General features: G+C 43.9%; 1 protein-coding gene across 1 annotated transcript in view; it reads right to left on the reverse strand.

Annotated features, from left to right (window-relative positions):
- Positions 1-15,566, reverse strand: part of HOMER2 (homer homolog 2 (Drosophila)) — a gene marked incomplete at its 3' end in the record, with an annotated part of 35,819 nt that extends 20,253 nt beyond the window's left edge. The window contains exons 1-2 of the mRNA XM_010294494.1: positions 15,562-15,566; positions 12,453-12,609 (exon numbers count right to left, since the gene is read on the reverse strand). Of these exons, the coding sequence (XP_010292796.1) occupies positions 12,453-12,609; positions 15,562-15,566 (162 nt within the window). The remainder of the gene's footprint in view (positions 1-12,452; positions 12,610-15,561) is intronic.
- Between the last annotated feature and the right edge of the window lie 5,533 nt (positions 15,567-21,099).

The raw sequence follows: 21,099 nt of genomic DNA on the forward strand, positions 1-21,099 counted from the left end.
CGTGATTGGCATTATCCTTTGCTATCTATCTACCATCCTTCCAACCTCTGCCGAGAGCTTCTAGACTTTGATGTATCACCTTTTCACCAGTAAGTCACCAGTGATAAACTGATCATCTCGCTTCTAGTCCGACAAAGGCAGCACACACACACACAGTTAATCAAGACAGCGCTACTGAAGTCCCTTGCTGAGGGCCGCTAGCACAGAGTAAAGCAGGAGCGGCACGGAGACATGCTCGCAGCAGCCTAAGACGGTGGGGATGAAAGAAAGAACAGCCTTTGGCCAAAACAGTGAACCAGTAATGCAGGAGGATTAATCACAGTTGTTTTACAAATCAGAGCCAGCAGATGTGATCAAATCTTTCTCCCCACCCTTCCTGCTAAGTCTTTGTAGAAGGTCTTTAAAAAAAAAAAAAAAAAGCCTGGGAAAACCAAAAGTAGCAAGAGCACTTGCGCTAGCTTTGCTTTATCTGCTGCACCTGACACGTACACGGCGCTTTACCTGGGACAGGCTGGGGGTACAGACTGATTAGATCGGGAGCACTGCAAACATGTTAAGAAGAGCACTGGGTTCCTCCATTTTGCTGTTCCTCCTGCTCCGCTCCATTTGTGCACGGCAGCGGGGGCAGAGCACAGGGTGGGCAACATCTGGCAGGACATCCACCACCACACTCTTGCTCTGGATACCCATCATTTTATCCACACGGTGCGAGTACGCCTGGCCAGCCACCGCTTTTCAAGAGTTTCTGTTCTACACCGTTAACCAGGACAGTAGCTATTTCACCCACCAATGGACTCCAAAATCTTCCGTTTATTTCTGCGGGAGGCGGGAGCGGCAGGGGAACCGCAGTGACCCGTCCGCACTCTGCAAGAGGAAGATGCCAGGACCCCTTGCAAGCCGCAGAGGACTTGCTGCAGTCCGAAGCATTTACTTCCCAACCCGAGCAACCTCTGCAGAGACGAGACTCACCGTTTATGGCTGAAGTATTCCACATGCTGCTGCTGTTTGCTTTATGGGGAAAAGGGCCATTGCTACAGCTGCACATCGCTTTTTCTTAGTCTTGCATTACCTTCCATCCCCAGGATAATTCAGTGAACGATGAGGTTCATTTTTAACCCCAAAAATCAACAAATCAAACAAAACCCATAGAGTTCTTGTCCTCCTTCATGAAGAGAGATGTAAAAATAGCCCCCCTTCTCCAATAAAAAGACTAATAACTGTTTTTCCTCTGGTAAAATATTTCTGTTGCAAAGCCCTCACTGAGAACCCATTTAAATGCAACGAAAGTGGGTTCATGATTATGGGAATTCTATTAAGTAAATCTCCTGCTACACCTACTACATTGCGCTTTTTTTCGTCCCAAGGTAATTAACATCTCTGCAGAGTTGGCTTCCCACCTCCTCCACCCAGTCTAAATCTCTAAAATCTCCTATTTTTGCTTTGACATCTGACTAGAATTTTTTTTCCTTTTAGGCACAGCACACACATCCACCCACTCACCCGATCAAAGCACCAGCAGCTGTTTCATGAAGATGGAGCAAGGATTTTGAAACCCTCCACGCTGGAACAAATGATTACCCAGGAATTTCACACAAATTTTACAAAATATATAAACTAAGATGCTTGTGTGTTATTTCCACATGAGAAATAAGGTTTCTAACTTTTCAGAGACAGGGAGAAGAATACAGTGGAGACTCTTTATTGTTTCCTAGTGACTAAAATTGGGGTGAGGGAGAAGGTTGTGTTATCTACAATTAGATACAATTAACACACACACACCCCTCCCCCCCCGTTGCATCACATTCACACTTTGGAGGATTTAATAAAAGCATGTAGTCTTTGTATAGAGTATAACATCCCTACATAAATCATTTAAGCACTGATCATCTTCTGCATCCTTCAAGCTGTACAACAACAGCTTCACTTAAGCCTGAAGGTCCCTTTGCAGAGGTCAGAAATGTCATGGCCACGTGGCATCGTTGAAGCCTCCTCTACTCTTTAACAACCTACACACCTCAGGGAGTGGTTAGCAATGGGATGGCTTGCCGCTTCCTCTCTAAAATCTGGAAAACCTGTCCCTTGTCATGAGAAATGGCCAAGCAGGGCAGGTACATTATTTTTTAGGAGATGACAGGATCTACTTCGCAAGTCCTAAAGCACCTCGAAGTGGTCACTGTCAGATAACAATCAGGAGCAACCAGGTCTAGCAACGCTTCAGAGCAATACACTAAAGTAACTGAAGATACAAGGTATCGATAAGATAATTAAAATACCATTCCTTCTGCGTCCTCAGAAATGCCTCATCCCCTTTTTTTGCTGTTAGTAAATAAAGCTAGGTGGAGGTTAGCTGGTGTTCGCGTGATCGTCTTGTTCGCTCCTCAGGGAGAATCAGCTTTGGACTTCAGCTAGTATTTAATGGTTGACGGTCTTTTATACTATTCCTCATTTTCCATCTAACCGCCCCTGCGCCACTGGATGCGACTTCACAATCCAGAATCAAGAAAGAAGCGGTCTGGGGTTTTTTTGTAAAACTATGAAAATATTGCCTTGAATTATGTTTGATGCTCAAATTTCAAGAATACACATTGCAGTACAGTTACTTTATAACTACATTATAGGTGGTTTATTTATAAACTCCATCTGGCATGACTTGATTAACATGTCTGATACATTAACTCTCCGAATAGAGATTTCCAAGTATTAGATACCTCTGGCACTACAGTGTGGGGGAGAAGGGAACAAATAATTTATATAGTTGTTTCAGTGGACAAGCAATCCTTAGAGTTTCATAAAGCAAGCTGATAGGAATTATTCTTTATTACTTTCAGCAGCTGAACTTAAAAAAAGACGGAGTAAAAATCCCAGATTAGGAAATCAACAGCTAACCAGTGCTGTATTTACTGTAATTCTTGATGGAAGTCCCTAATGCCCTGGGAGGAGGCTGTGGAAAGCTCGAGGGGATGGAGCATGTGTTCCGTTCACCTTTGGGCACAAGGTTCCTCAGCCCCCTTATAATTTCTTTTGGAAGAAAAAGGCAGCACAACGCAAAACCCGCAAGCAAGCTGAACACCACTGCGCTCCCTGGAGTCTGCTGAGCAGGTATGGAAGTTTTTACCATCTATAAATTTGCCTACTTCAGTCCCATCCCACAGGCTTTGCTTTGATCAGCTAATGAAACCAAAAAGATGAGCGAAAGCATCTGTAAACTCTGCTATGTTGCGCCTGTGTTGATGATGTTACTAAAAACTTCTTTTTCTCAGTTTTCACCTAACCACAGGCATGGATTATTTTCACCAAAAATTTGTTCAAGATTCTTTAAAAGCTTTGCTGAGGTCAAGGACCATGACCTAAACCAGGCATCCTTTGCTTGATTCCACGTTTCTTGACAGTAACATCACGTGGTTAATGAACCTCTCTGGCGTGTTCAGGTGCCACATTCATACTCGAGTCTGGTGATCAGAAACAACTCTGTGTGAGGCAGTTACATGCTGACACACTTTCTTTTACAGAGCCTTTCTGAGAAATTTTACAGAGAGGTTTTAAAAAGGAAAAATCTGCCCAGACCGAAGTTTCCCTACTTGCTGGTGAGCGGTGCAGCAAGAAATCCTCTAGCATGGATTTTTATATTTTCCTTTTTTTCCCCCCTTCTTTTTAAAAAGTAACAAATTGCGTTTCTAAAAAGGTTTCTGCAAGGTTGATCTCCTGGATTCAGTTGTGTGTGGTCCTTCCAGAGCCAGTGACACACGCACGTACTGTATATACACGCAGAAAAATGAGCCAGGTAGGATCAAACAGTGGCAGATGTGCCTCTGTTCTTCTGTCAAGGATGGATACAGCTGTTTCCAGCACTTCGTTATCTTTTATCCTAAGCTTACTAACGGGCTTCTGAAAGATTTACTTCCAGAAATAATCCAGACAATGAACAGAGGATTTTTCACATTTCAAAGTTAATAACTTGGAAAGAGATTAATATAGAAACATTTCAGTGATATGAGTTCTACAGCTCCAGACTTTTTTTTTTTTTTAACCAAAACACATCCTCAGCAGATGATCAGGATTTCAGGCTGATGCATTCTCAAGGGACCCACCAAATTCCCTGGTATTTACTTTGCTCCATTTCTCTGCATTTTCTTTCACCTTTAGCCCCAGGTCTTGATTGTGGAAACAGTTTTAATTTTTCCTTCCATTCCCAGTTCATCTCCACTGGTATTGGCAATTCTGAAATTTCCAATGCAGTTAAGCTCCAACGGTATTTATTTTTTTATCCTCTGAACACTCAGGACCTGTCCGCACAAGCACACCCAATATTACTAGCTCTACCTACTTCAACCTGTCTTAGCAAAAACTGTTGAAAATTGTCCGGCAGACACAACGCCAGGCAATGTGCTATCTTCCCAGTTATTAAATCCTGCACCTCCCTCAGCCTGCATTTCTGAATACTTGATATCACCTTAAGCAAATAAAGGATGATACGAGTGGGTAGTCTCATCCTTGGCTGACAGCTCTGCTTCTCCTTTATGCTGTACTTCATCACAAATTCCAAAGAAAATATTCTGAAGTTATTTTAACATCTAGAGAGAAACAAAAACTCAAATAACTTTAGTCAAGCTGAATACACCACAGACATAGACAACACAGATATTTTAAGATCATCGGGGACTGTTATTTTCCTTAATTTAATTCACTCTTATTTCAAGGGTGTCTTCGAGAAGAACGTGAAGTCCTGGTTTATGTAGCAGAAGGATCCAGTGCACACTGGAGTGACCCCACACAGGTACTGATCCTCGTTTTAAAACGTGCATTTCGTTTCTGTTTGCATCTGTCCTGCTTCAACTTCCATTAACCCCAGCATTCACACTTCTCTCCGAAACTCCGCAGGCTGAACGATTTATGTCTCCACAGGACCCCTCTGGAGTGTAACAGAACACTTTGGGCACACCCCGCGCCTCCGAGGTGCCCGACCGGCCACCCCACGCAGACACCCTCCTGCCACCGCCGCCGCACCCCGACCTCCAGCGCACCGGCATCATCCACCGACGGCGAGTTCTCCTTCAATTGGGAGTTCTCCCTGAATCCTTCAAAACGATGCTAAAAAGGTGGAAGTTGCATCACCACAACCCTAACATCTTTAAATGAAATCAGGAAATAGCTATTAAAACCAGCACAGTAAAAATACTAATCCCTTGCTGCAAGTTGCTTCACTGTCCGAACGAACGTGACTGGTTGCAGCTCAGGTTAGGCTGGTGCGCTACGACAGCGCAGGACATGTGTTCTCCTGCTCTTACTCTGTTCGTCATACAAAACGAAGGAGAACTTCGCTACAAAAGGAGCAGCTGCCTCTCAGAGAAGAGCCCGATCCAGCATAATTATTTACAGCAACAACTAGCCCAAAAGGGACTGCAAAAAGCAGCTAGAGACTCTTCAGGCATCTTTTACAAAGTACTTTGTTTAGCACTATTGGTACTAGAACGTGTCTCCAGCAGACAAGCATCATTCTCCAACACAGGCTGCGAAATCTGAACCAGGAGAAGCCCACGCCGCAGCTGCCTTACGAAGCAAGCTCATCTGATGACAGTGGCTTAAGTGGCATCAAATTATTCTAAAGGCTCTAGTATGGATTCACAGTATATACACGCCGATATTATTATAGTTGCTCTGTCTCAGTGATAAAGTACTTATCTACTATATGACGTATATAGAGAGATCATAAAGCCACAACTAATGTTTTTACTTCATAATAATCTTGCTAGCATAAAAGCACTGAGATGTTTACTATAACATAACTATGTGCACAAACTATGCACACTGGAAGACAGGATTATGCATTGAAATTCTATTTTATACTGTGTTTTTGTATTTCAAAAGATGATGTTCTCTTTTATGTGGGGGGTTAATTAGTTCCATTTGTTGGAATTACTCTTCTACGGCTCCAGTATCATCTCCACTGCTAACAATCATATTGAAATTAGCTCCAATTGTTCACAAAATACTTAACATACTGTGCGAAAGAGAAGATGAAGACCATCAAATATGCTTAAATTTCTGTATTTCAGTAATCAGCCTGACCACTACTGGAAATCCTTTCTCATGGCATATGAAGGTTTCCTTTGTGGACACGGACAGCCAAGAATACAGGAATACTGCATCTGTCAACTCAGACCTCCGGAGGTCACAACCTGGTCGTCCTTCCACCAGCTTACCTTAGTGCGGCATCACCTTTAAGCTGGTTATGTCTTTTGGGCTCTTCAAACACTAACAAGTGTCAGATGCTGCCTTTTGACGAAAGGTCCTTCTCATGTTGGTTCTCAGCGCCAGAAATGTAAGTAATATTGAACCCACACTTTCCCCACACCTCTTTTGTGGTTGGCACTCTTTCTGGGACAACCAGAAAAGAAGAGATTTCCCACCCGGCCTGGAAGAAATGGCATGAAAGGCAAAAAAGAGCGCAGCAGAAAAAGTTTTGAAAAAAAGAAATATCCATCTCAGTTACCCAGCAGTGAAAAAAGCTTTGCAAAGCTGGAATAAAAATATTTTCTGCTAATTTAATCAGATTTTACCAGCAGGGGCTCTCTGGAAATCATAGTCTTGCCAGTGTTGCAGTCTGAAAAATAATCTTCAGGGCGAGGAGCGGGGCCTCGCGGCATTTCAGCAGGCTCAGGGCAGCCGGCTCAGAGCCCAGCAGCACCGCGCTCCTCCGGGCTGCAAACAGCACGTGGCCCTCCTGACAAGGGATGGCCACAAACAAAACTAGGGCAGGCAAAACTGGAAATAAAAGAACCTCCATCCGTTTGACAAAACACACACATATGCTCACCCACACCTTTCAAAATCGTAGCGTTTAATTCGGTGTTTCTCTAAACACATTAAAAGAAAAGGCAACATGGCGCTTTGTGAGGTTGCTTTTCATGTACTTTTACATCCCTTTATCTTTGGCTACCCAAGGCTGTAAAACATCCTCCGATCGTTTCACTACAAAATTATTAAACCTGAAAATTTCGGTAGTTAAGAAACGTAGGTATTTAAAATAATTTAGGTATTTTAAAATTATAAACCACAGCACATCCCTCCGCCTAATGCATCGAGCATGGGGTCAGGCAAGCACAGGGACGCTCTGCCTGCCAAGCGGGAAGGCGATGCTGCGTGTCGTGACAGCTTCTGCTGCACATTATCACCAACCAGATCCACGAGGCGTTAGGGGCACGGTTAAATACTGCCGCACCAACGCGGGCCCCTGGCGAGGGGCGCATTGCCAGCAGCCTTTTTTAATTCGATGCCAAAAATTCTGTAATGTCTAAATTACTTGGTAGGTTTTTCCTGAGAAAGAGTTGCTATCGGTTTAATGGCCGAATTTACGTCAATGAAAGAAAAAAAAAAAAAAGAACATAAAGAACTAGCCAGATGAGGGAATTTCATCCATGCTACTGTACCCTGCAATTTTTTTCCTGTGAAAGGAAAGCTTCTTAAATCTGAGAGTCACCTGTTGGCAAATTACTCTAGGATATTTTTAACAACTATGTCTTAAAATAATTCCATTTCCATGGGCAAAGAAAATGATTTGTTTTGAGTCTCTGAACACAGCACTGGAAGAACTCCGAATTTCCTCTCCGTGTGCAGAGGACGCCTGCCTCCAGTCGTGAGAACAAAAAAGTCTGGTCATAAAAAGGTGGGCAGCTGTTAAATTAGGTAGCAATTAGGACTGGTACAGGAAATTGAGAAAGCGAGAAATATGTCAAATATTAGCAGATTTACGTATCATCCCTTCTTACCTCCCTAAATATCTGCTACCAGATGTGGCTGGGGCTCTGTCCCTGCCAGCTGCATCCTGCGCTGGCAATCACACTGTCCGTTCTTGCTGTGACACTCACTGATACATCCCCTTATCCCATATATGCAACGTAATCAAACAGCTTCAGCATACTGTTGAAAGTACTGTATTCACTTTGGGGAACATTATGTGAATACTGATTGGAAAAATTTGGCGTGTATTCTTATTCTTACTAAATGCAATTTACTTCAAAAAGAGACCCACTGGTTTTGCTTTCCCAGCACAGCAATTTTTCTGGTTCTGTCTTCAATACTTTCACACACTTACGCCCAACTTAGCTGCTGATCTTCAACACTCAAGGTAACTGTTACCTAATAGACTCTTTTAAATGACCTAGCACATGGGAATGAGTGTCAGCCAACAATTTGTTGTTCTCCAAAACATGAAGTCTTTGTTTCTGTATCATGTATTTACCAAAATTAGTCTTGCAATCTATTCATCATTTTAACCCTGATTTTAATTTTTTATAGTCATTTGTTTAAACACCTCACAGAGACAACTTAGGACTGCCATCTGATATGACTCTTGCTGTGTCACTTTTCTTTGCTGCTTCCGTCTCAGAATGTCTCACTTCATTGCTGGCTATCAATTTTTAAGATAGCATTATGTTCCGTATTAACAACTTATTTGTCAAAAGATAAGAATGATGCTGTTGCAATCACAGGTTCTGTAGAAATGTAACATCTCCACATTTGAAAATAAGGACAGAAGCTTGTTTCTGAGGGATTATATTTCCTTCACAAATTCTATACAGAAACAAGTTTCTCATCCTTTTCCCCTTGTCTATATTGTCTGCATAACACATATTTCCAATTTATAAAAAATAAACAAACCCACCAACCAAGGCACTGCCATGCATTATTCCAGAAGATGACGGAGGATATCGGTCTGAGTAATTTTCATGCTTTCAAACTTTCTTTTCACCTCTAAAAGGCAGAATAATGTAGGCCACTTTTAATGAGAGCAACTGGGCATTTATGAGGTCATGTTCTCCCTGCATCATCACCATATTTTGCCATTTTTAAGCAGGGTTGACTTTTGCCTACAACGTTGGGCACTTTGATATGGTGAAGCCTTTTGGCTGCCTCATTAGCTCTGAATCAGTGTGTGCCCTTGCATTTTACTGTACCATTTCCTCCAGCATTCATTATGCTGCAGTTTAAACAGCCTCTGGCTAGAAACTTCTTAAAACATCATGATGAAATTACTTTCTCGACAACATACAAGTCAATTATAACGTAATTAAAAGATATACTAATCTATTCCCTTGTTTGGTAATGGTATCTTGGTTAAGATCATCCAGTGCATACTTGTATGGTATCTGTGAAATCTTTTACTATAAATTGTAAGCTACTGTCCACAGCACCTGTTTTTCCGTGAAAGACGCAGGAATTCTAATACCTACTCTCTTTTAGCTTTGCAAACATGAGGAATTAAAGTGGTACGAGCTGTTTTGAATCTAGGGTCTCCACTTTTCAGTGCTTGACTCTCCAGGCATTTCAATGGGGTCATTTGTTGCTGGGCTGGGAGGATTTGGAAGCAACCTGGCACCTGGAAGGTGTATGCTCTCGCCTGGCTGCGCTCCATCGTGTCTGACTCCTGGTTTTCAGCACAAGCTTCTTGCATATCCCTCTGCAAGGGAAGAGTTATGCTCTCCTGACTTCATTCTACTCCCTACCTTTACTCTACTCCTCTTCTGTCCCATTTTCCCCTTTGCTGCAACGTCCGTCTTCCCCACCTCAGCAGGTACCAGCCAGGCCCTTCTGTCCTTCCTCACCGCTTGGCAAACAGGTAAGGACCCGAAGGCGGTGTCCTGCTGTGCTGGGCAGCAGAGCCCAGCAACTCCTCTGCCAGCCGTGCTCACAGAGTGAGGGCCCAATATTTAATAATATTTAATATTTACACCTTTAAACACACAGGCTCAGAGGTTCCCTCGATGCCACCCTTCAGCTCACTCCTAAATCCTCCTGCTCCCCTCTGCCCTGCGGTACCCCTCCTCATCCTCCTGCACCCCAGGTGCTTGGGGACGAGGGACAGAGACCTGCCAGGAAGCAGAAGGGGACAGGCTGCGCCTGCTAGGAGAAGAGAGGATGGGGCTGAAGGACAGGGGACTGCGGGGGGGTCTGGACCTTCGGGGACAGCAGCAGCCTGAGGAAGCCACTCCTGTGAGAATGACAGCCCATCAGGTTGGTGGTGCATCAGGAGGAAACTAACTACGCATCAGGTTGACATTACGCAGCCTGCCCCACGCCCCGCACGACAGCGGCGCCAACAGGCTTCGGCAGCCCTACGCTACTCCGCATGCTTGCAAGTCAACACGCTGCCCAGCGCAACACGTAAAATAAAGCTTATGCAACCGGGTAATGAACAATGTTTGAGTGAGGTGTCCTGCATTCTTGGTCACTTTAAAATTTTTATTGTTACTATGTAATGTCAACATAAAGTAAAAAAACAAACAAACAAACAAAATTAATCCAACAGCTGCATCCAAGTTGGATTTAAGTGAGATTTCTCTGCAAGCCAGTGTGCATTGTGTATGTTTGTCTAAAATAAGCTGTTAGAACAGCCCCTTTGCAGTTCAGACGAGGATGGAGAGATACAGGTCCTTCGTTACCACCCTAGAAAGACCTAGAGCCAAGTCCCTTAGTTTACTTGAGCTTCAGCTTTTTTGTCTTTAAAACAGAGATAACTTCTGCGTGCAGTGATGCTGTGATGCTAATCCATCTGGTATTTGCCAACGCATGGAAGACTTTATTCTAATAAGTGAGATGTACAGAAAACAGGACAATACCAACCGATGGTGTTTATGTTCTTCCTCACAGTCCTACCCAGTTTCATTTTTGGCTAGAAAAGTAGGTCAAAACACTAAGCAATAGTTGTTTGAGGGAGAAAAGCAACTTTTAACTTATTTGGGTATAAACACCCTTCTTTTTCCAAATCAGCACTCTTAAAACGGACAGGCAAGGTAACTGAGACTCTCCAGAGACAAGCTTCTCTTCTCAATCTGTTCCTTGATCAGCAAAGGTTCAACACAAGAGGGATAATTCATGTGGCCAGCAATTGATCCTTGCTCAGGAAGTCCCAGGAAAGAATTGTAACCATCAGAAGCTCACCTTTTTTTGGGACATGCTAAATGGGGAGAGGTTGGTTCCTTCTGGGTGTATTTTGGGCAAATTACAAAGCAAAGCTTGGATCTTGCCCATCTTGTTGTCAGCACACACTTTGCAGTTCTGGGCAGGACCTCTGGCTGTGGGCATACACTGCCCCTGCGGCTTTCCCCTGCCACATACAGTAATTACTTTCTTTCCATTAATTGCTCTTAATGCATGCATGAACATCCACAAATCAAGCGACCTGCTGCTGTGGGTATAGCAGTTTTGGCTTGGAAGTCACGCTCGCCTGGGTTTGTAAAGCCAACAGCACCAGCTTCACCCGAGCCGGAGTATCCATGGGGTATAAGCAAATTTTGGGAGCCTTAGCTTTCCCCAGCAAGCTGCAGGGGTTGTGTGTGCCGACGGCAAACCGAGGCAGCCAGGGCGGTTCGCTGGCGTCTCTGGAAATGAACGCACCCGCACAAACAGTGTAATGATGGTGACATATTAGTGCTGTGCCAATGTCAATGAAACATTACCATCAATTTAAACTGGCAGTATGGCTGATTTATAAACCAATATATAACCAAATATAGCACAGAAGATGTTTGGAAAAACAAGTATGTGAAATAGGCATGACAAATAGAAAAGCTTTAAGGGATGATTTCTGCAATAGCTCTCTCTCCCAGGACAGTGATATTTTAACATCATCATCCAAACAGAAACACAGATAAACAGGCTGTAAACTTGTTTCATTACCCTGTGGTTTGTGCTTTGGCAGAACTGACCCATGATTTTTGTACCAGTGAAATGTTTTAACTTCTACGTCTGACGGGGGCCTGCTAGGGGAAAGCAGTCACCGTGCAAGTTACTTTGGAGGGACTTATCAGAGGGATAAATCTAGTACCTAATAATAAAAACAGTTGTCTGAGCAACCCATTCAATCCAACCGATCAGGATTCTTACAGGAATTACTTCAGCACGCTATCTGGTAATGCAAAACAAAGTAAGACAAAAAGGTGGGGGAAGTCTTCATGCCTAATTTGTCCCATTGGTGAATTCCAGTACAAAAGCTGAACAAAATTAAGTGCTAACGGTAAACAGTTCAACCAGGCAAAATTGAATATGCAGTTGGCATTTAAATTAAAAGCTCTAGTCTGCACATATCTGTCTCCTCATTTCCCTTAAAAAGAACATTTTTTTCACCAAAAAGGCCTCAGCCTTATCTATCTAATATAGCTGGTGGTTTTAGATACTGTACTACAGACTGAATTTAGACACTTAAAGCTCTTGGCTTATTAAGATCATGAAGTCAAACTAGTCAGAGATAAAATCAATTAAGTTTGGCAAAATCAATTTTAAGGTGCCCCGTGTTTTTCCAGTTACCACTACAAGTGTCCATAATGGATTATATAAAAAAAGTATTTATGAACTTAAGTGCTTAATGTAGCCCATTTATGCCTATCTTCAGCCAGGGCTGACAGTCACGATCCCCTCCGCACAGTAAACACGCCGGGGTACCATCAGCCTCCTACCTTGGCTCCATCCACACTGATAATCCGATAGCTGTTTCTCGTGCTGTCATAGAAGTAGGAAACAGTTACAGCCTGCTTGCTTGCGGGAACCCAGTTCTTCTTCGTGCTGGGGTCAATTTGGAAGACATGGGCTCTGGTGGTGAAGATGGGCTGTTCTCTGGAATAGGGAGGGACAGGAGAAATGGATGCATGAGTCTGCGGAAGATGAAATGTCCCAGAAGCCCAGCCTTGACCAGGCACGTTGAAAGCACAAGACAGAGAGCACCTGGCAATCCCCCAAGTGAGAAGGCAGAGCAGTGACTCTGCTGAGCCACGATCCAGCCTTGGGTACCTCTCCTTGGCATCGCTAAGTGTCATTCACCACCCTAAAGTTACTGTTGTAGCCCAGGAAGCAATTGGCTTTTTTCTCCCCATGTTTTACTTTTCCTCAAAATATTTATTTCCAGGAAAGGACACTCAGATGCATCCTTTCTTTCCCCATCCACATATTTTGCCAAAAGAAACGATGAGCCCCCCATGGCTGGGTTTCCTCCTGCCGCACATTCCTGTGAACCGCTACCTACAGCCAGGGTTCCTCTGTGGATGCACCAAGGACTCCAGCAACCTACAGGCACGGTATAGTTACTGAAATATTAATCTCTACCCTTAAAGTCCCACTGTTCAGTGGGTGTGCATGAAAATTTCATCAGATACAAAACCAGTCAATCATCCTGGGGAGTGAGGGGGAAAAGAAACACAACCAAAACCCATACATCGCCTTTCAGTTCAACTCTCAGTGGATGACGTACTGCCCCTGACACCCCGTTCCCAAACACCAGCCCTCCTCGGATGCTTGTTCTCATCAAGAAAATTGTGCACACAGTGGAGTGGTTTTGTTTTACCTTCAACACGTGACAATGCAAATCACACATAAAAGCAAGAAGATGCAGGACCAAAAACATGATACACACAAAGTCATCTAGGTTGAAGGTCAGAATTAAGACTTACTTAAAGGTCATAAAACTACATTCACTTCCAGCTATACCTTTAATCCATGTTTAGAAGTAGAAGTGAACTGCAAACCAAGCTCTACTGTGCTTTTCTATACATTTTTATGCTTTTAGTTCTTAGAAGCTACAGTTTATAGTGGTCTATATTAAGTGTACTCTTATCACATATATACTCTTATCACATATATATTCTTAACACATACAAGATAGATACTATATCATGAACAGTTACACTTGACAGAATTATGACCGGATTCAAAACCAATTGTACTACAATAGAGTTGCCGCCGAAAAATATTTACCACATGGAAACTGAAAAGGCTGAATCTAGCACAAAGCAAATGAAAAGAGGCAGGTGAAAGGCCAGAGAGGTTGCTCGCTCTAATATGCTATTTTTCCTATTCCTATAAATAGTTCTCTTTTATTATCAAACTCGGTCCCATAGTTTTGGAACTATGTTTTTATTAAGATTTCTATAATCTTCAGCTCCTTATATAACTACCTGTGCATTTTTCGAAGAGAACAACTTCAGACACTGTATGTAGGAACTGCATCAAACACAGACGATCTTGACCCTTGCAGTTAAATTAAAATCGAGGGGAGTAAATTTACAAATGAAACAGATAAAGCAATTAAGTGGAGAATTAGCTCACGAAAGATGGAGTGAGCTTGTAAAGCCCAGCAAGGCCTCAGGAGGGAGAAAATGAAACAATGGTTTTCTCCTTGCAAGACATATGCAAAGCTTTACATTTTTCCAGCGGCTGCCATGCAGGGTTTCTAGATGGACAGCTATGCTGAACCCTACAAAATACTTAGATGGAATAAAATGAAACTACAATGGGACTGTCACGTTACAACTGTGAAAGACTAGCATTCACTTCTGCTCTTCCTTACCAGTAACTCATGGAACCTGACTCTCATTTCACACGCTAAGATTGATGCAGTCCTCAGCTGGGAGGAAAGAAGGGGCAGGTCTCTGTACCATTTTTCAAATACTTCCATCATCCATTACACAGGATTAACAGCATAACGCCCACGAAGGTCGTGGAGTTTCTTTGCAATAAGGAATGCAGGGAAGCGAAGGTTCCCCCGAGCGCTTACTCTTTCACTCTAAAAATACGTACTTTCCCTGAGTGTAGAATAATTTTGGATTTATTTAGCCTTTTACTTAGCTCTGTATTTTTAGTGGATTCTACTAATAATTGTTTTTGCTAAGGGTAATATGACCTATACATTGCAGTTTAAACTTTCAGAAGTTTCCTCCATGCAAACCTATTCCACAAATGACTTTTGGTAACTCATCTTAACAATACCAAAAAACATTGTTAAAACTATGCTTGGGCTTTCTGCAGCAGGAGCAGTAAGCATATAAACTAAACCTGGAGATAAAAGTAGTAGAATGAAGGGGAAAACTATGTACCTCAATTTTTTCAGGAGTCTTGTAGCAGCTACTGTTGTCAACAGGAGCTGTATACATGTATCCAAGCAGGGAAAATAATGGATAATGAAGCTCAGGACTTGAGATAGCCAATCTATCCATTCATGTGGGGCTTTTATGAAAAAGTAAAGGCAAAACCTGACTATGTTTCTAATCCTTGTGATTATTAAACCAAAAGAAGTGCATTTTGTCTTCTTGGGTGCAAAAAGCAGCCCTACCACTCACAGTGATAGTGTGCTAGTTGATAAATTATTTTTAAAAAAGGAAATGCAATGTGTAAAATTAAGCATTTTAACTCATTCAAGATAAGTGAGCTGTTGACCTTTTGTTGAGACTCAAATTTGGAAGGGCCAGTTGGTTGCTCTCCACATATGCCTTTGACCTTTCTGCCGTAGGCGGCTCTACAAGGCAGCAAAGCCCCAAGACTGACTTTTGACCCCATGAAGCAGACCAAGTGCCCCCAGGACACAACCCCCTAGAAGAATTTCCCAGTGTTGGCTTGTAATAATTAAGAAAAGACGACGCATTTCTGCGGCCATGCCTGCCCTGCCGCACTCCCTGCTGCCGAATCCACCCGCAGGTCTGCACTCAGCTGGGACCCCGAGGAGCCCAAACCCATCAGCAGGGCCCATGAGTCGACGCCACTGGCACTGGGAGCCGGAGCCACCACGCTTTCCCTCACGTCATTGCGGGTCGGCAAAGCCAACAGTGTTGACAAACCCTAGTGGTGCAGTTCTTAACACGGGCGGGAAATATCCTCCTTCATTGCACCCCAAACTCCTTTGACCTGCGAAGCACACACAGCCAACTATAAAACTGCAGCACTCAATTTTCAAATGAAATGTTGAATTAGACACTTTTAAAACACTTACCATGGCCTTACAGAGCTCCAAATTGAGAGGGATTATTCTGCCTTACTCACTTGCAACTTTGGACATTCAAGAAAGCACTTCAACTGGTAAAGGAATGACTTTGTTTTCCAGGGTTTCTGTCCTTTTCATTTTAACACAGCTTTATCAAGTTTTATGCTTAAAACAGCAGCAATGCTAATGTGAAATGCACACAGCACATCCCGCATCCTTTGAGCCCCTGTAAGCTGGGCGGTACGTGAGACCGCCAGTTTGCGCGGGGAGGCAGGGAGCAGTGGTGCTGCCAGCCAGGCTGCGGACTCGTAAATCAGAAGACAAAAAGAATTCATGAATGTTTAAAATTAACCAAAGTTGTTAATGATTGATTAAATACTCTTTAAAAAAAAAAAGTTTAAAAATCAATTTGACAGTAACATCCGCTGTTTAAAGTAAAGCTGTTTGAAAAGTAGCAAGTGGAGACCTAAATTATAGCTAATAGTTCTATGTTTAATAATGCAGAGTAAGACTGAAAATGCGATTTGATAAACTTTTTTTTATTACTAGATATGGCCAGCATGCTTTAGAAATATGATTGCAATTTTCAAGTCATGGTTTTACGTGTTTTAGCTGACACTAAATTTCCGTCCTTGTGTCATATGAGACAAATCTCAAGTAAAAACCAATCATTCTCCATTAATGTAAAAATATGTCAGAAACCTCTTCTGAAGAATTTAAAAAGCAAAAACCAAGACCCTGGAGCTAGCTAACTGCATCCACAGCTGTGTGAGATACAGTATCACTTTCTGGTTAATATACAACCCTGCCAAATTTTACAAGTGTGTGACTAGCTGCAAGCCATATGTTTCATATTACTCTTCCTAATCAACGGCAATGAGCTCTCACTTAGGAAAAGTTCAAATTATTTAATTCAAAGTTCCTTGTTTGTCATTTGAATCAGGAGCATAACCAGTGATTTAAATCACTTCAGCTGCAAAGAGCCTTTGCCGACTGGCAGTCAGCACCGTAAGGGCTGTGGGATACTGGTGGCTGATGGAGCCGCAGCACAGCGAGCCCTGGCCGGGCGGCCGGCCGGCATCTGGGAGAGCCCCGGGCCCCAGCCATGCACAGAGCCATGCGGAGCCGGCTCCGGCTCCAAGCCAGGCGCGGATGATGTGAACACTCCTGTATTGAAGCAACCTTTTGTGGTAGTAAATACAACACGGCGACTCACATGGGCGCCTGCAGGAGCAGCACCCACGTTCTTTTAAATGTGCAAAGTGCCCAGTGCACATCAGGTGGGTGTGCTTGACCGAGCAGTAAATAGAACAAAGCTGCTCCTTTACTTGTAGAATCTGGAACATCAAACATATTTCTGACAGGAGCTCTGGTACTCCACCAGAGGCAAACCCACTATTTGCACATTTTGCTAAAACTTTCATTAACAGATTACATAAAATTTCTGGGATAATGATTCCTAGTTTACAGGACAGGCTTATTTGCACTTTCTCCATGCTAACACTAGACAGCTTTGCATTAACTAATTTACCAAGCGGAATAAATATATTTTTTAAAAGAACACATCCTCATAAAGCTGCCATTCGGCAGCTGCAGACAGTGTGTCAGCCTCGAATTTTTGGAACGTGGCGCTTCCTGCTACAGGCCAGTGTCATGCACACACTGAGGTTTATACCACCTGACAGTGCCAGCAGGTCTGCAGTGATTTGCTGTAACAAGTATTAGATAATGAGCATCTTTCAAGGAAGAAGAAAAGTAGGTAGGAACACAAAATCCTAGATTGTGACATAGCCCCCACCACTGGTCATGATACAAAAAAATTTATTTGCTAAACACAACATGACAAACTTGGTGTCAATAGTTATTTCTACTGAGCATCACTACTACTGCCTGACAGTGCAATGAAGAGAACTGATCCTTTATGTGTATCTTCACACAGAACGTAGTTCCAAGTGCCATTTGTATGTATTTATGATAATTCAAAAATAAGCAATGTTGCTAAGGAGTGCTGTTCCCACATGCCCCCACCCCAGGTGTAGCCAGCTGTGCGCGCACAGCTCTCACCGGGCCGCCTGACAGCCGCTCTCGTCTCCTGCGCGAAAGCGGGACAGCAACGATGCCAGCTCCCACAGCCACCGAGCGTTACCGTGCCCCTGACTTCTCAAAAATGCACACGCAGCTCCAAAGGCTAAGAGCACGTTGGCAAGGCAAACGCGTGCCTTCGGTCCCAAACAAAACTGAACAAATGCATCCTGCCCCTTGAAAGCAGCAAGCTCTGCAGCTGCTCCTCCAAGACCCCAGAAGACACCAAGTGTCCCCTTTCAGCCGGCGGCAGTGCTGGCACCGGGGGTCCCCATGCCTCGGGGCACGCAGCTGCCCGGCCAGGATGCTGCTGCCTTGCCTTTCGAGATTCTACCGTCGCATGACGGCCCCCGAGCTCACGGATGGAGACTTTTCTCCTATTTGAAACACTCATCTAAATGAAAGTCCAGGCAAGTAATGATGCCTAAAAAATTATCTGTGAAAATACTGCCTCATCTACCCATAACACTACTCACCCGTTCATACATGCACATCTCAAACTTTAAAAAACAACCAACCCCTCTCCTCGAAACACCAAAATCCAAGTAAAGGCAGACCTCTGATGAAGGACGTAACTGCCGTGGGGAGAAGTTACAGTTCATGGTGTCGCACATAGTAATTCGCACACCGGTTGCAGTTTATACACAGAAGTAATCTGTGCTCAAAGCAGAAGAGAGAATTCGCGATCCTCCAGCCCATTACCTCTATGTATTGAAAGCTCGTGCCATCTTGGGTCAAAGCTTTTCAGGAATTGGAAAGCCACACAAATTAACTTTTTAATGATGACCAAGGACGAAGTTGGAGGACCCCTCCCCGCCTCACCGCGTGCACTCTAGCCAAGACAAGTGCATCCCCACTACGCTTGCCACAAACAAAGCAAATTCAGCTGTCGCAGCCCAATTCCCTGAGATACTGCAACCTCAGCGGCCCCCGCTGCCCACTTCGTGGCTGGGGTCAGGGGCGAGGAGGGCAGGCGGGGCCTGGCCAGCACGGGCAATACACAGAGCTGGGGAGAGGCAAACGCTAAACCTGCACGTTTTACACATACGGTGGCAGCAAACCGACATGAAAGCAGGCAGCTTGCCCCCTTCCCAAATTGGCATGTGCTAATTAATCCAGGTCATTCATCAGCTGCGACAGGCAGGTTGTGGTGCCGGCTGCCAGCACACACAACCAACAGAAGTGAAGAGCCTGTTTCAACTTGCAAGGGTGCAAAACTCATAACATGAAGCAAGCAGGTGGGTAATGGCTCCATTTTACACCTGAGGAAATAGCCCTGGAGACTGACATGGCATCCCGGGATAACAGAGCCAGTAGCAAGCCTGGAAATAACATTAAATCGCTTCATTTCCTCTCTGCAGTGTTGCTATCGCCATCGTTGCAGGGCAGTGTTATACCAGATCTTCTACCCAGGGAAGTTTTTGACTATGTGCATTTAAAAGCCTAAATCAACAGCTGACTACTCACTGCTCAACAGAAGAGGCTATTGTAAAAATTAAGTCTTTACAGACCAGGGAGAAGCCATCGGGGGTTTTAACCGTGGCTCCCACACGATGCGGAGGAAGGAGGGCCAGGACGCCAGCCCTGCAACCCGCCCGCCTGCAGCCGAGCGCTGGTGGCCAGATGCAGGTCTGCCCAGGGACCTGTGCAGACACAGTCCTCCTCACACAGGTACTTCCACAGCAGAAGTTACCTGGAATGATGGAGAAGCAACCCGAAGCAATACAGGGCAGGAAGGGTGAGCTCAGAGAGCAGAAGGAGGCCTTAATATTCGTCGTACACGAGGGATGGGAGAACTGGCCCAGACCGATGGCTGGGCTGGCAGGGGAACTGCACTCGGTTTTTGCTGCTCTTTTTTCTCTATGTAAAAGAAAAAAACAAACAAAACCGCAGGTACCTCTTAAACGGCATTTGTGGGTACTCTGCTAGCCAAGCCCTGTGCTGCCCAGTGGCATTCCCTGCCGCAGGGTGGAACTGCGGGTACGCAGAGGGTACAGGCAACAACTTCTGAAAAACTCAGACTAGCAGCACAGAAATTACACTGTCTCTAAAAAAAGAGAGAAAACAAGAAAGAGAAACAGCTATTTTAAAAATATGACTTACTCCAAGTCCTTCTTTTCAGCCTTTCAGCTGCTGAAATTCCTACTTCGTAGGCAGACGGATCTCCTCGCAATGAGGTTGAACAGAGGTACGGAATCTGGCAGCAGCGCTAACTGAGGGCAAGGTTGTGCACCTCGTTCATATAACCACAGTCGTGATCCTCTATACTAGATTTCATATCAACTCACCTGCAGAAATGTATGAAATTCATGCAAAAAATCCATCTTTTTTAGCTCCCTTCTTTTACAGGCATTATTATTTCAACAGACAGAATGTAATTAGCAAAAGTGCTTCTTGCATTTGTAGGAAACATAATAGTTCCAGTTACTTAGACAGAAAAAATTAAGAAAAAAACTTAGCTAGCTAAAGAGGAATTTTATGTTAAAAGGACAGATGTTAATTAAACTCGTTTTTGATTTGCAGCTGAATAAATCCAAAAGAATAAATCTTGAGGACAAAAACTCTCAGTATGAAAAACATTGTAACATCTGTGAGGCCTCCCAATACCATTCTGCCTTTATGAAGTCAATATACAAATTAAAGGCATAACTTGGGCAGTGAAAAAGCTCACACTTCATTTTTGGGCTATCTCCAGATGGCTATTAACCTGTCAAGACACTGTGAATAAACACTCATACACAAGTGACAGGAACTGAGAAGACCCTGAACTAATCCTCCACAGGTAAGGTTATCTATTAGAAAAAAAACAAGTTGAGGCATGTGTGTGAAACTGGTTGTGTTACTCTGGTTATTTCAGATTCTTCTTGAGATGACATTGAAAGAGGATCCATAAATTTGCAGCCCCGGTAATGTTTGCACAGACTCCCGTTTGCGTAAGGATAAATTCAAACCCTATTAAACGGAACAAAATACCTGCATTTTGTTTACCCCCAGCACCAGTCCCACCCTTGTTGCCAAAGGAGGCTGCCTCCGCACACAAACAGACCCCCAAAGCCCTCCTAGGCCTCTGCATCGGTTAGAAATTACACCCTCTGGCTCGGCCCCAGCTCCAGTAGAGTTAACGCTTTCAGCACAGCCTCCTCTGTGGCACGACGTTTGCGTTGTACTATTTCAGCGAGAATTGCTGTTGCAAACTGCACATGTAAACCACAGAGCAGAGAGCCCAGCTCTGCAGAGCGGGAGAGCAGCCGCCCTCCGCGCCGCGCCCGCTGCCA

This window comes from Phaethon lepturus, unplaced genomic scaffold (assembly GCF_000687285.1).
Source record: "Phaethon lepturus isolate BGI_N335 unplaced genomic scaffold, ASM68728v1 scaffold47010, whole genome shotgun sequence".
Classification (NCBI taxonomy): domain Eukaryota; kingdom Metazoa; phylum Chordata; class Aves; order Phaethontiformes; family Phaethontidae; genus Phaethon; species Phaethon lepturus.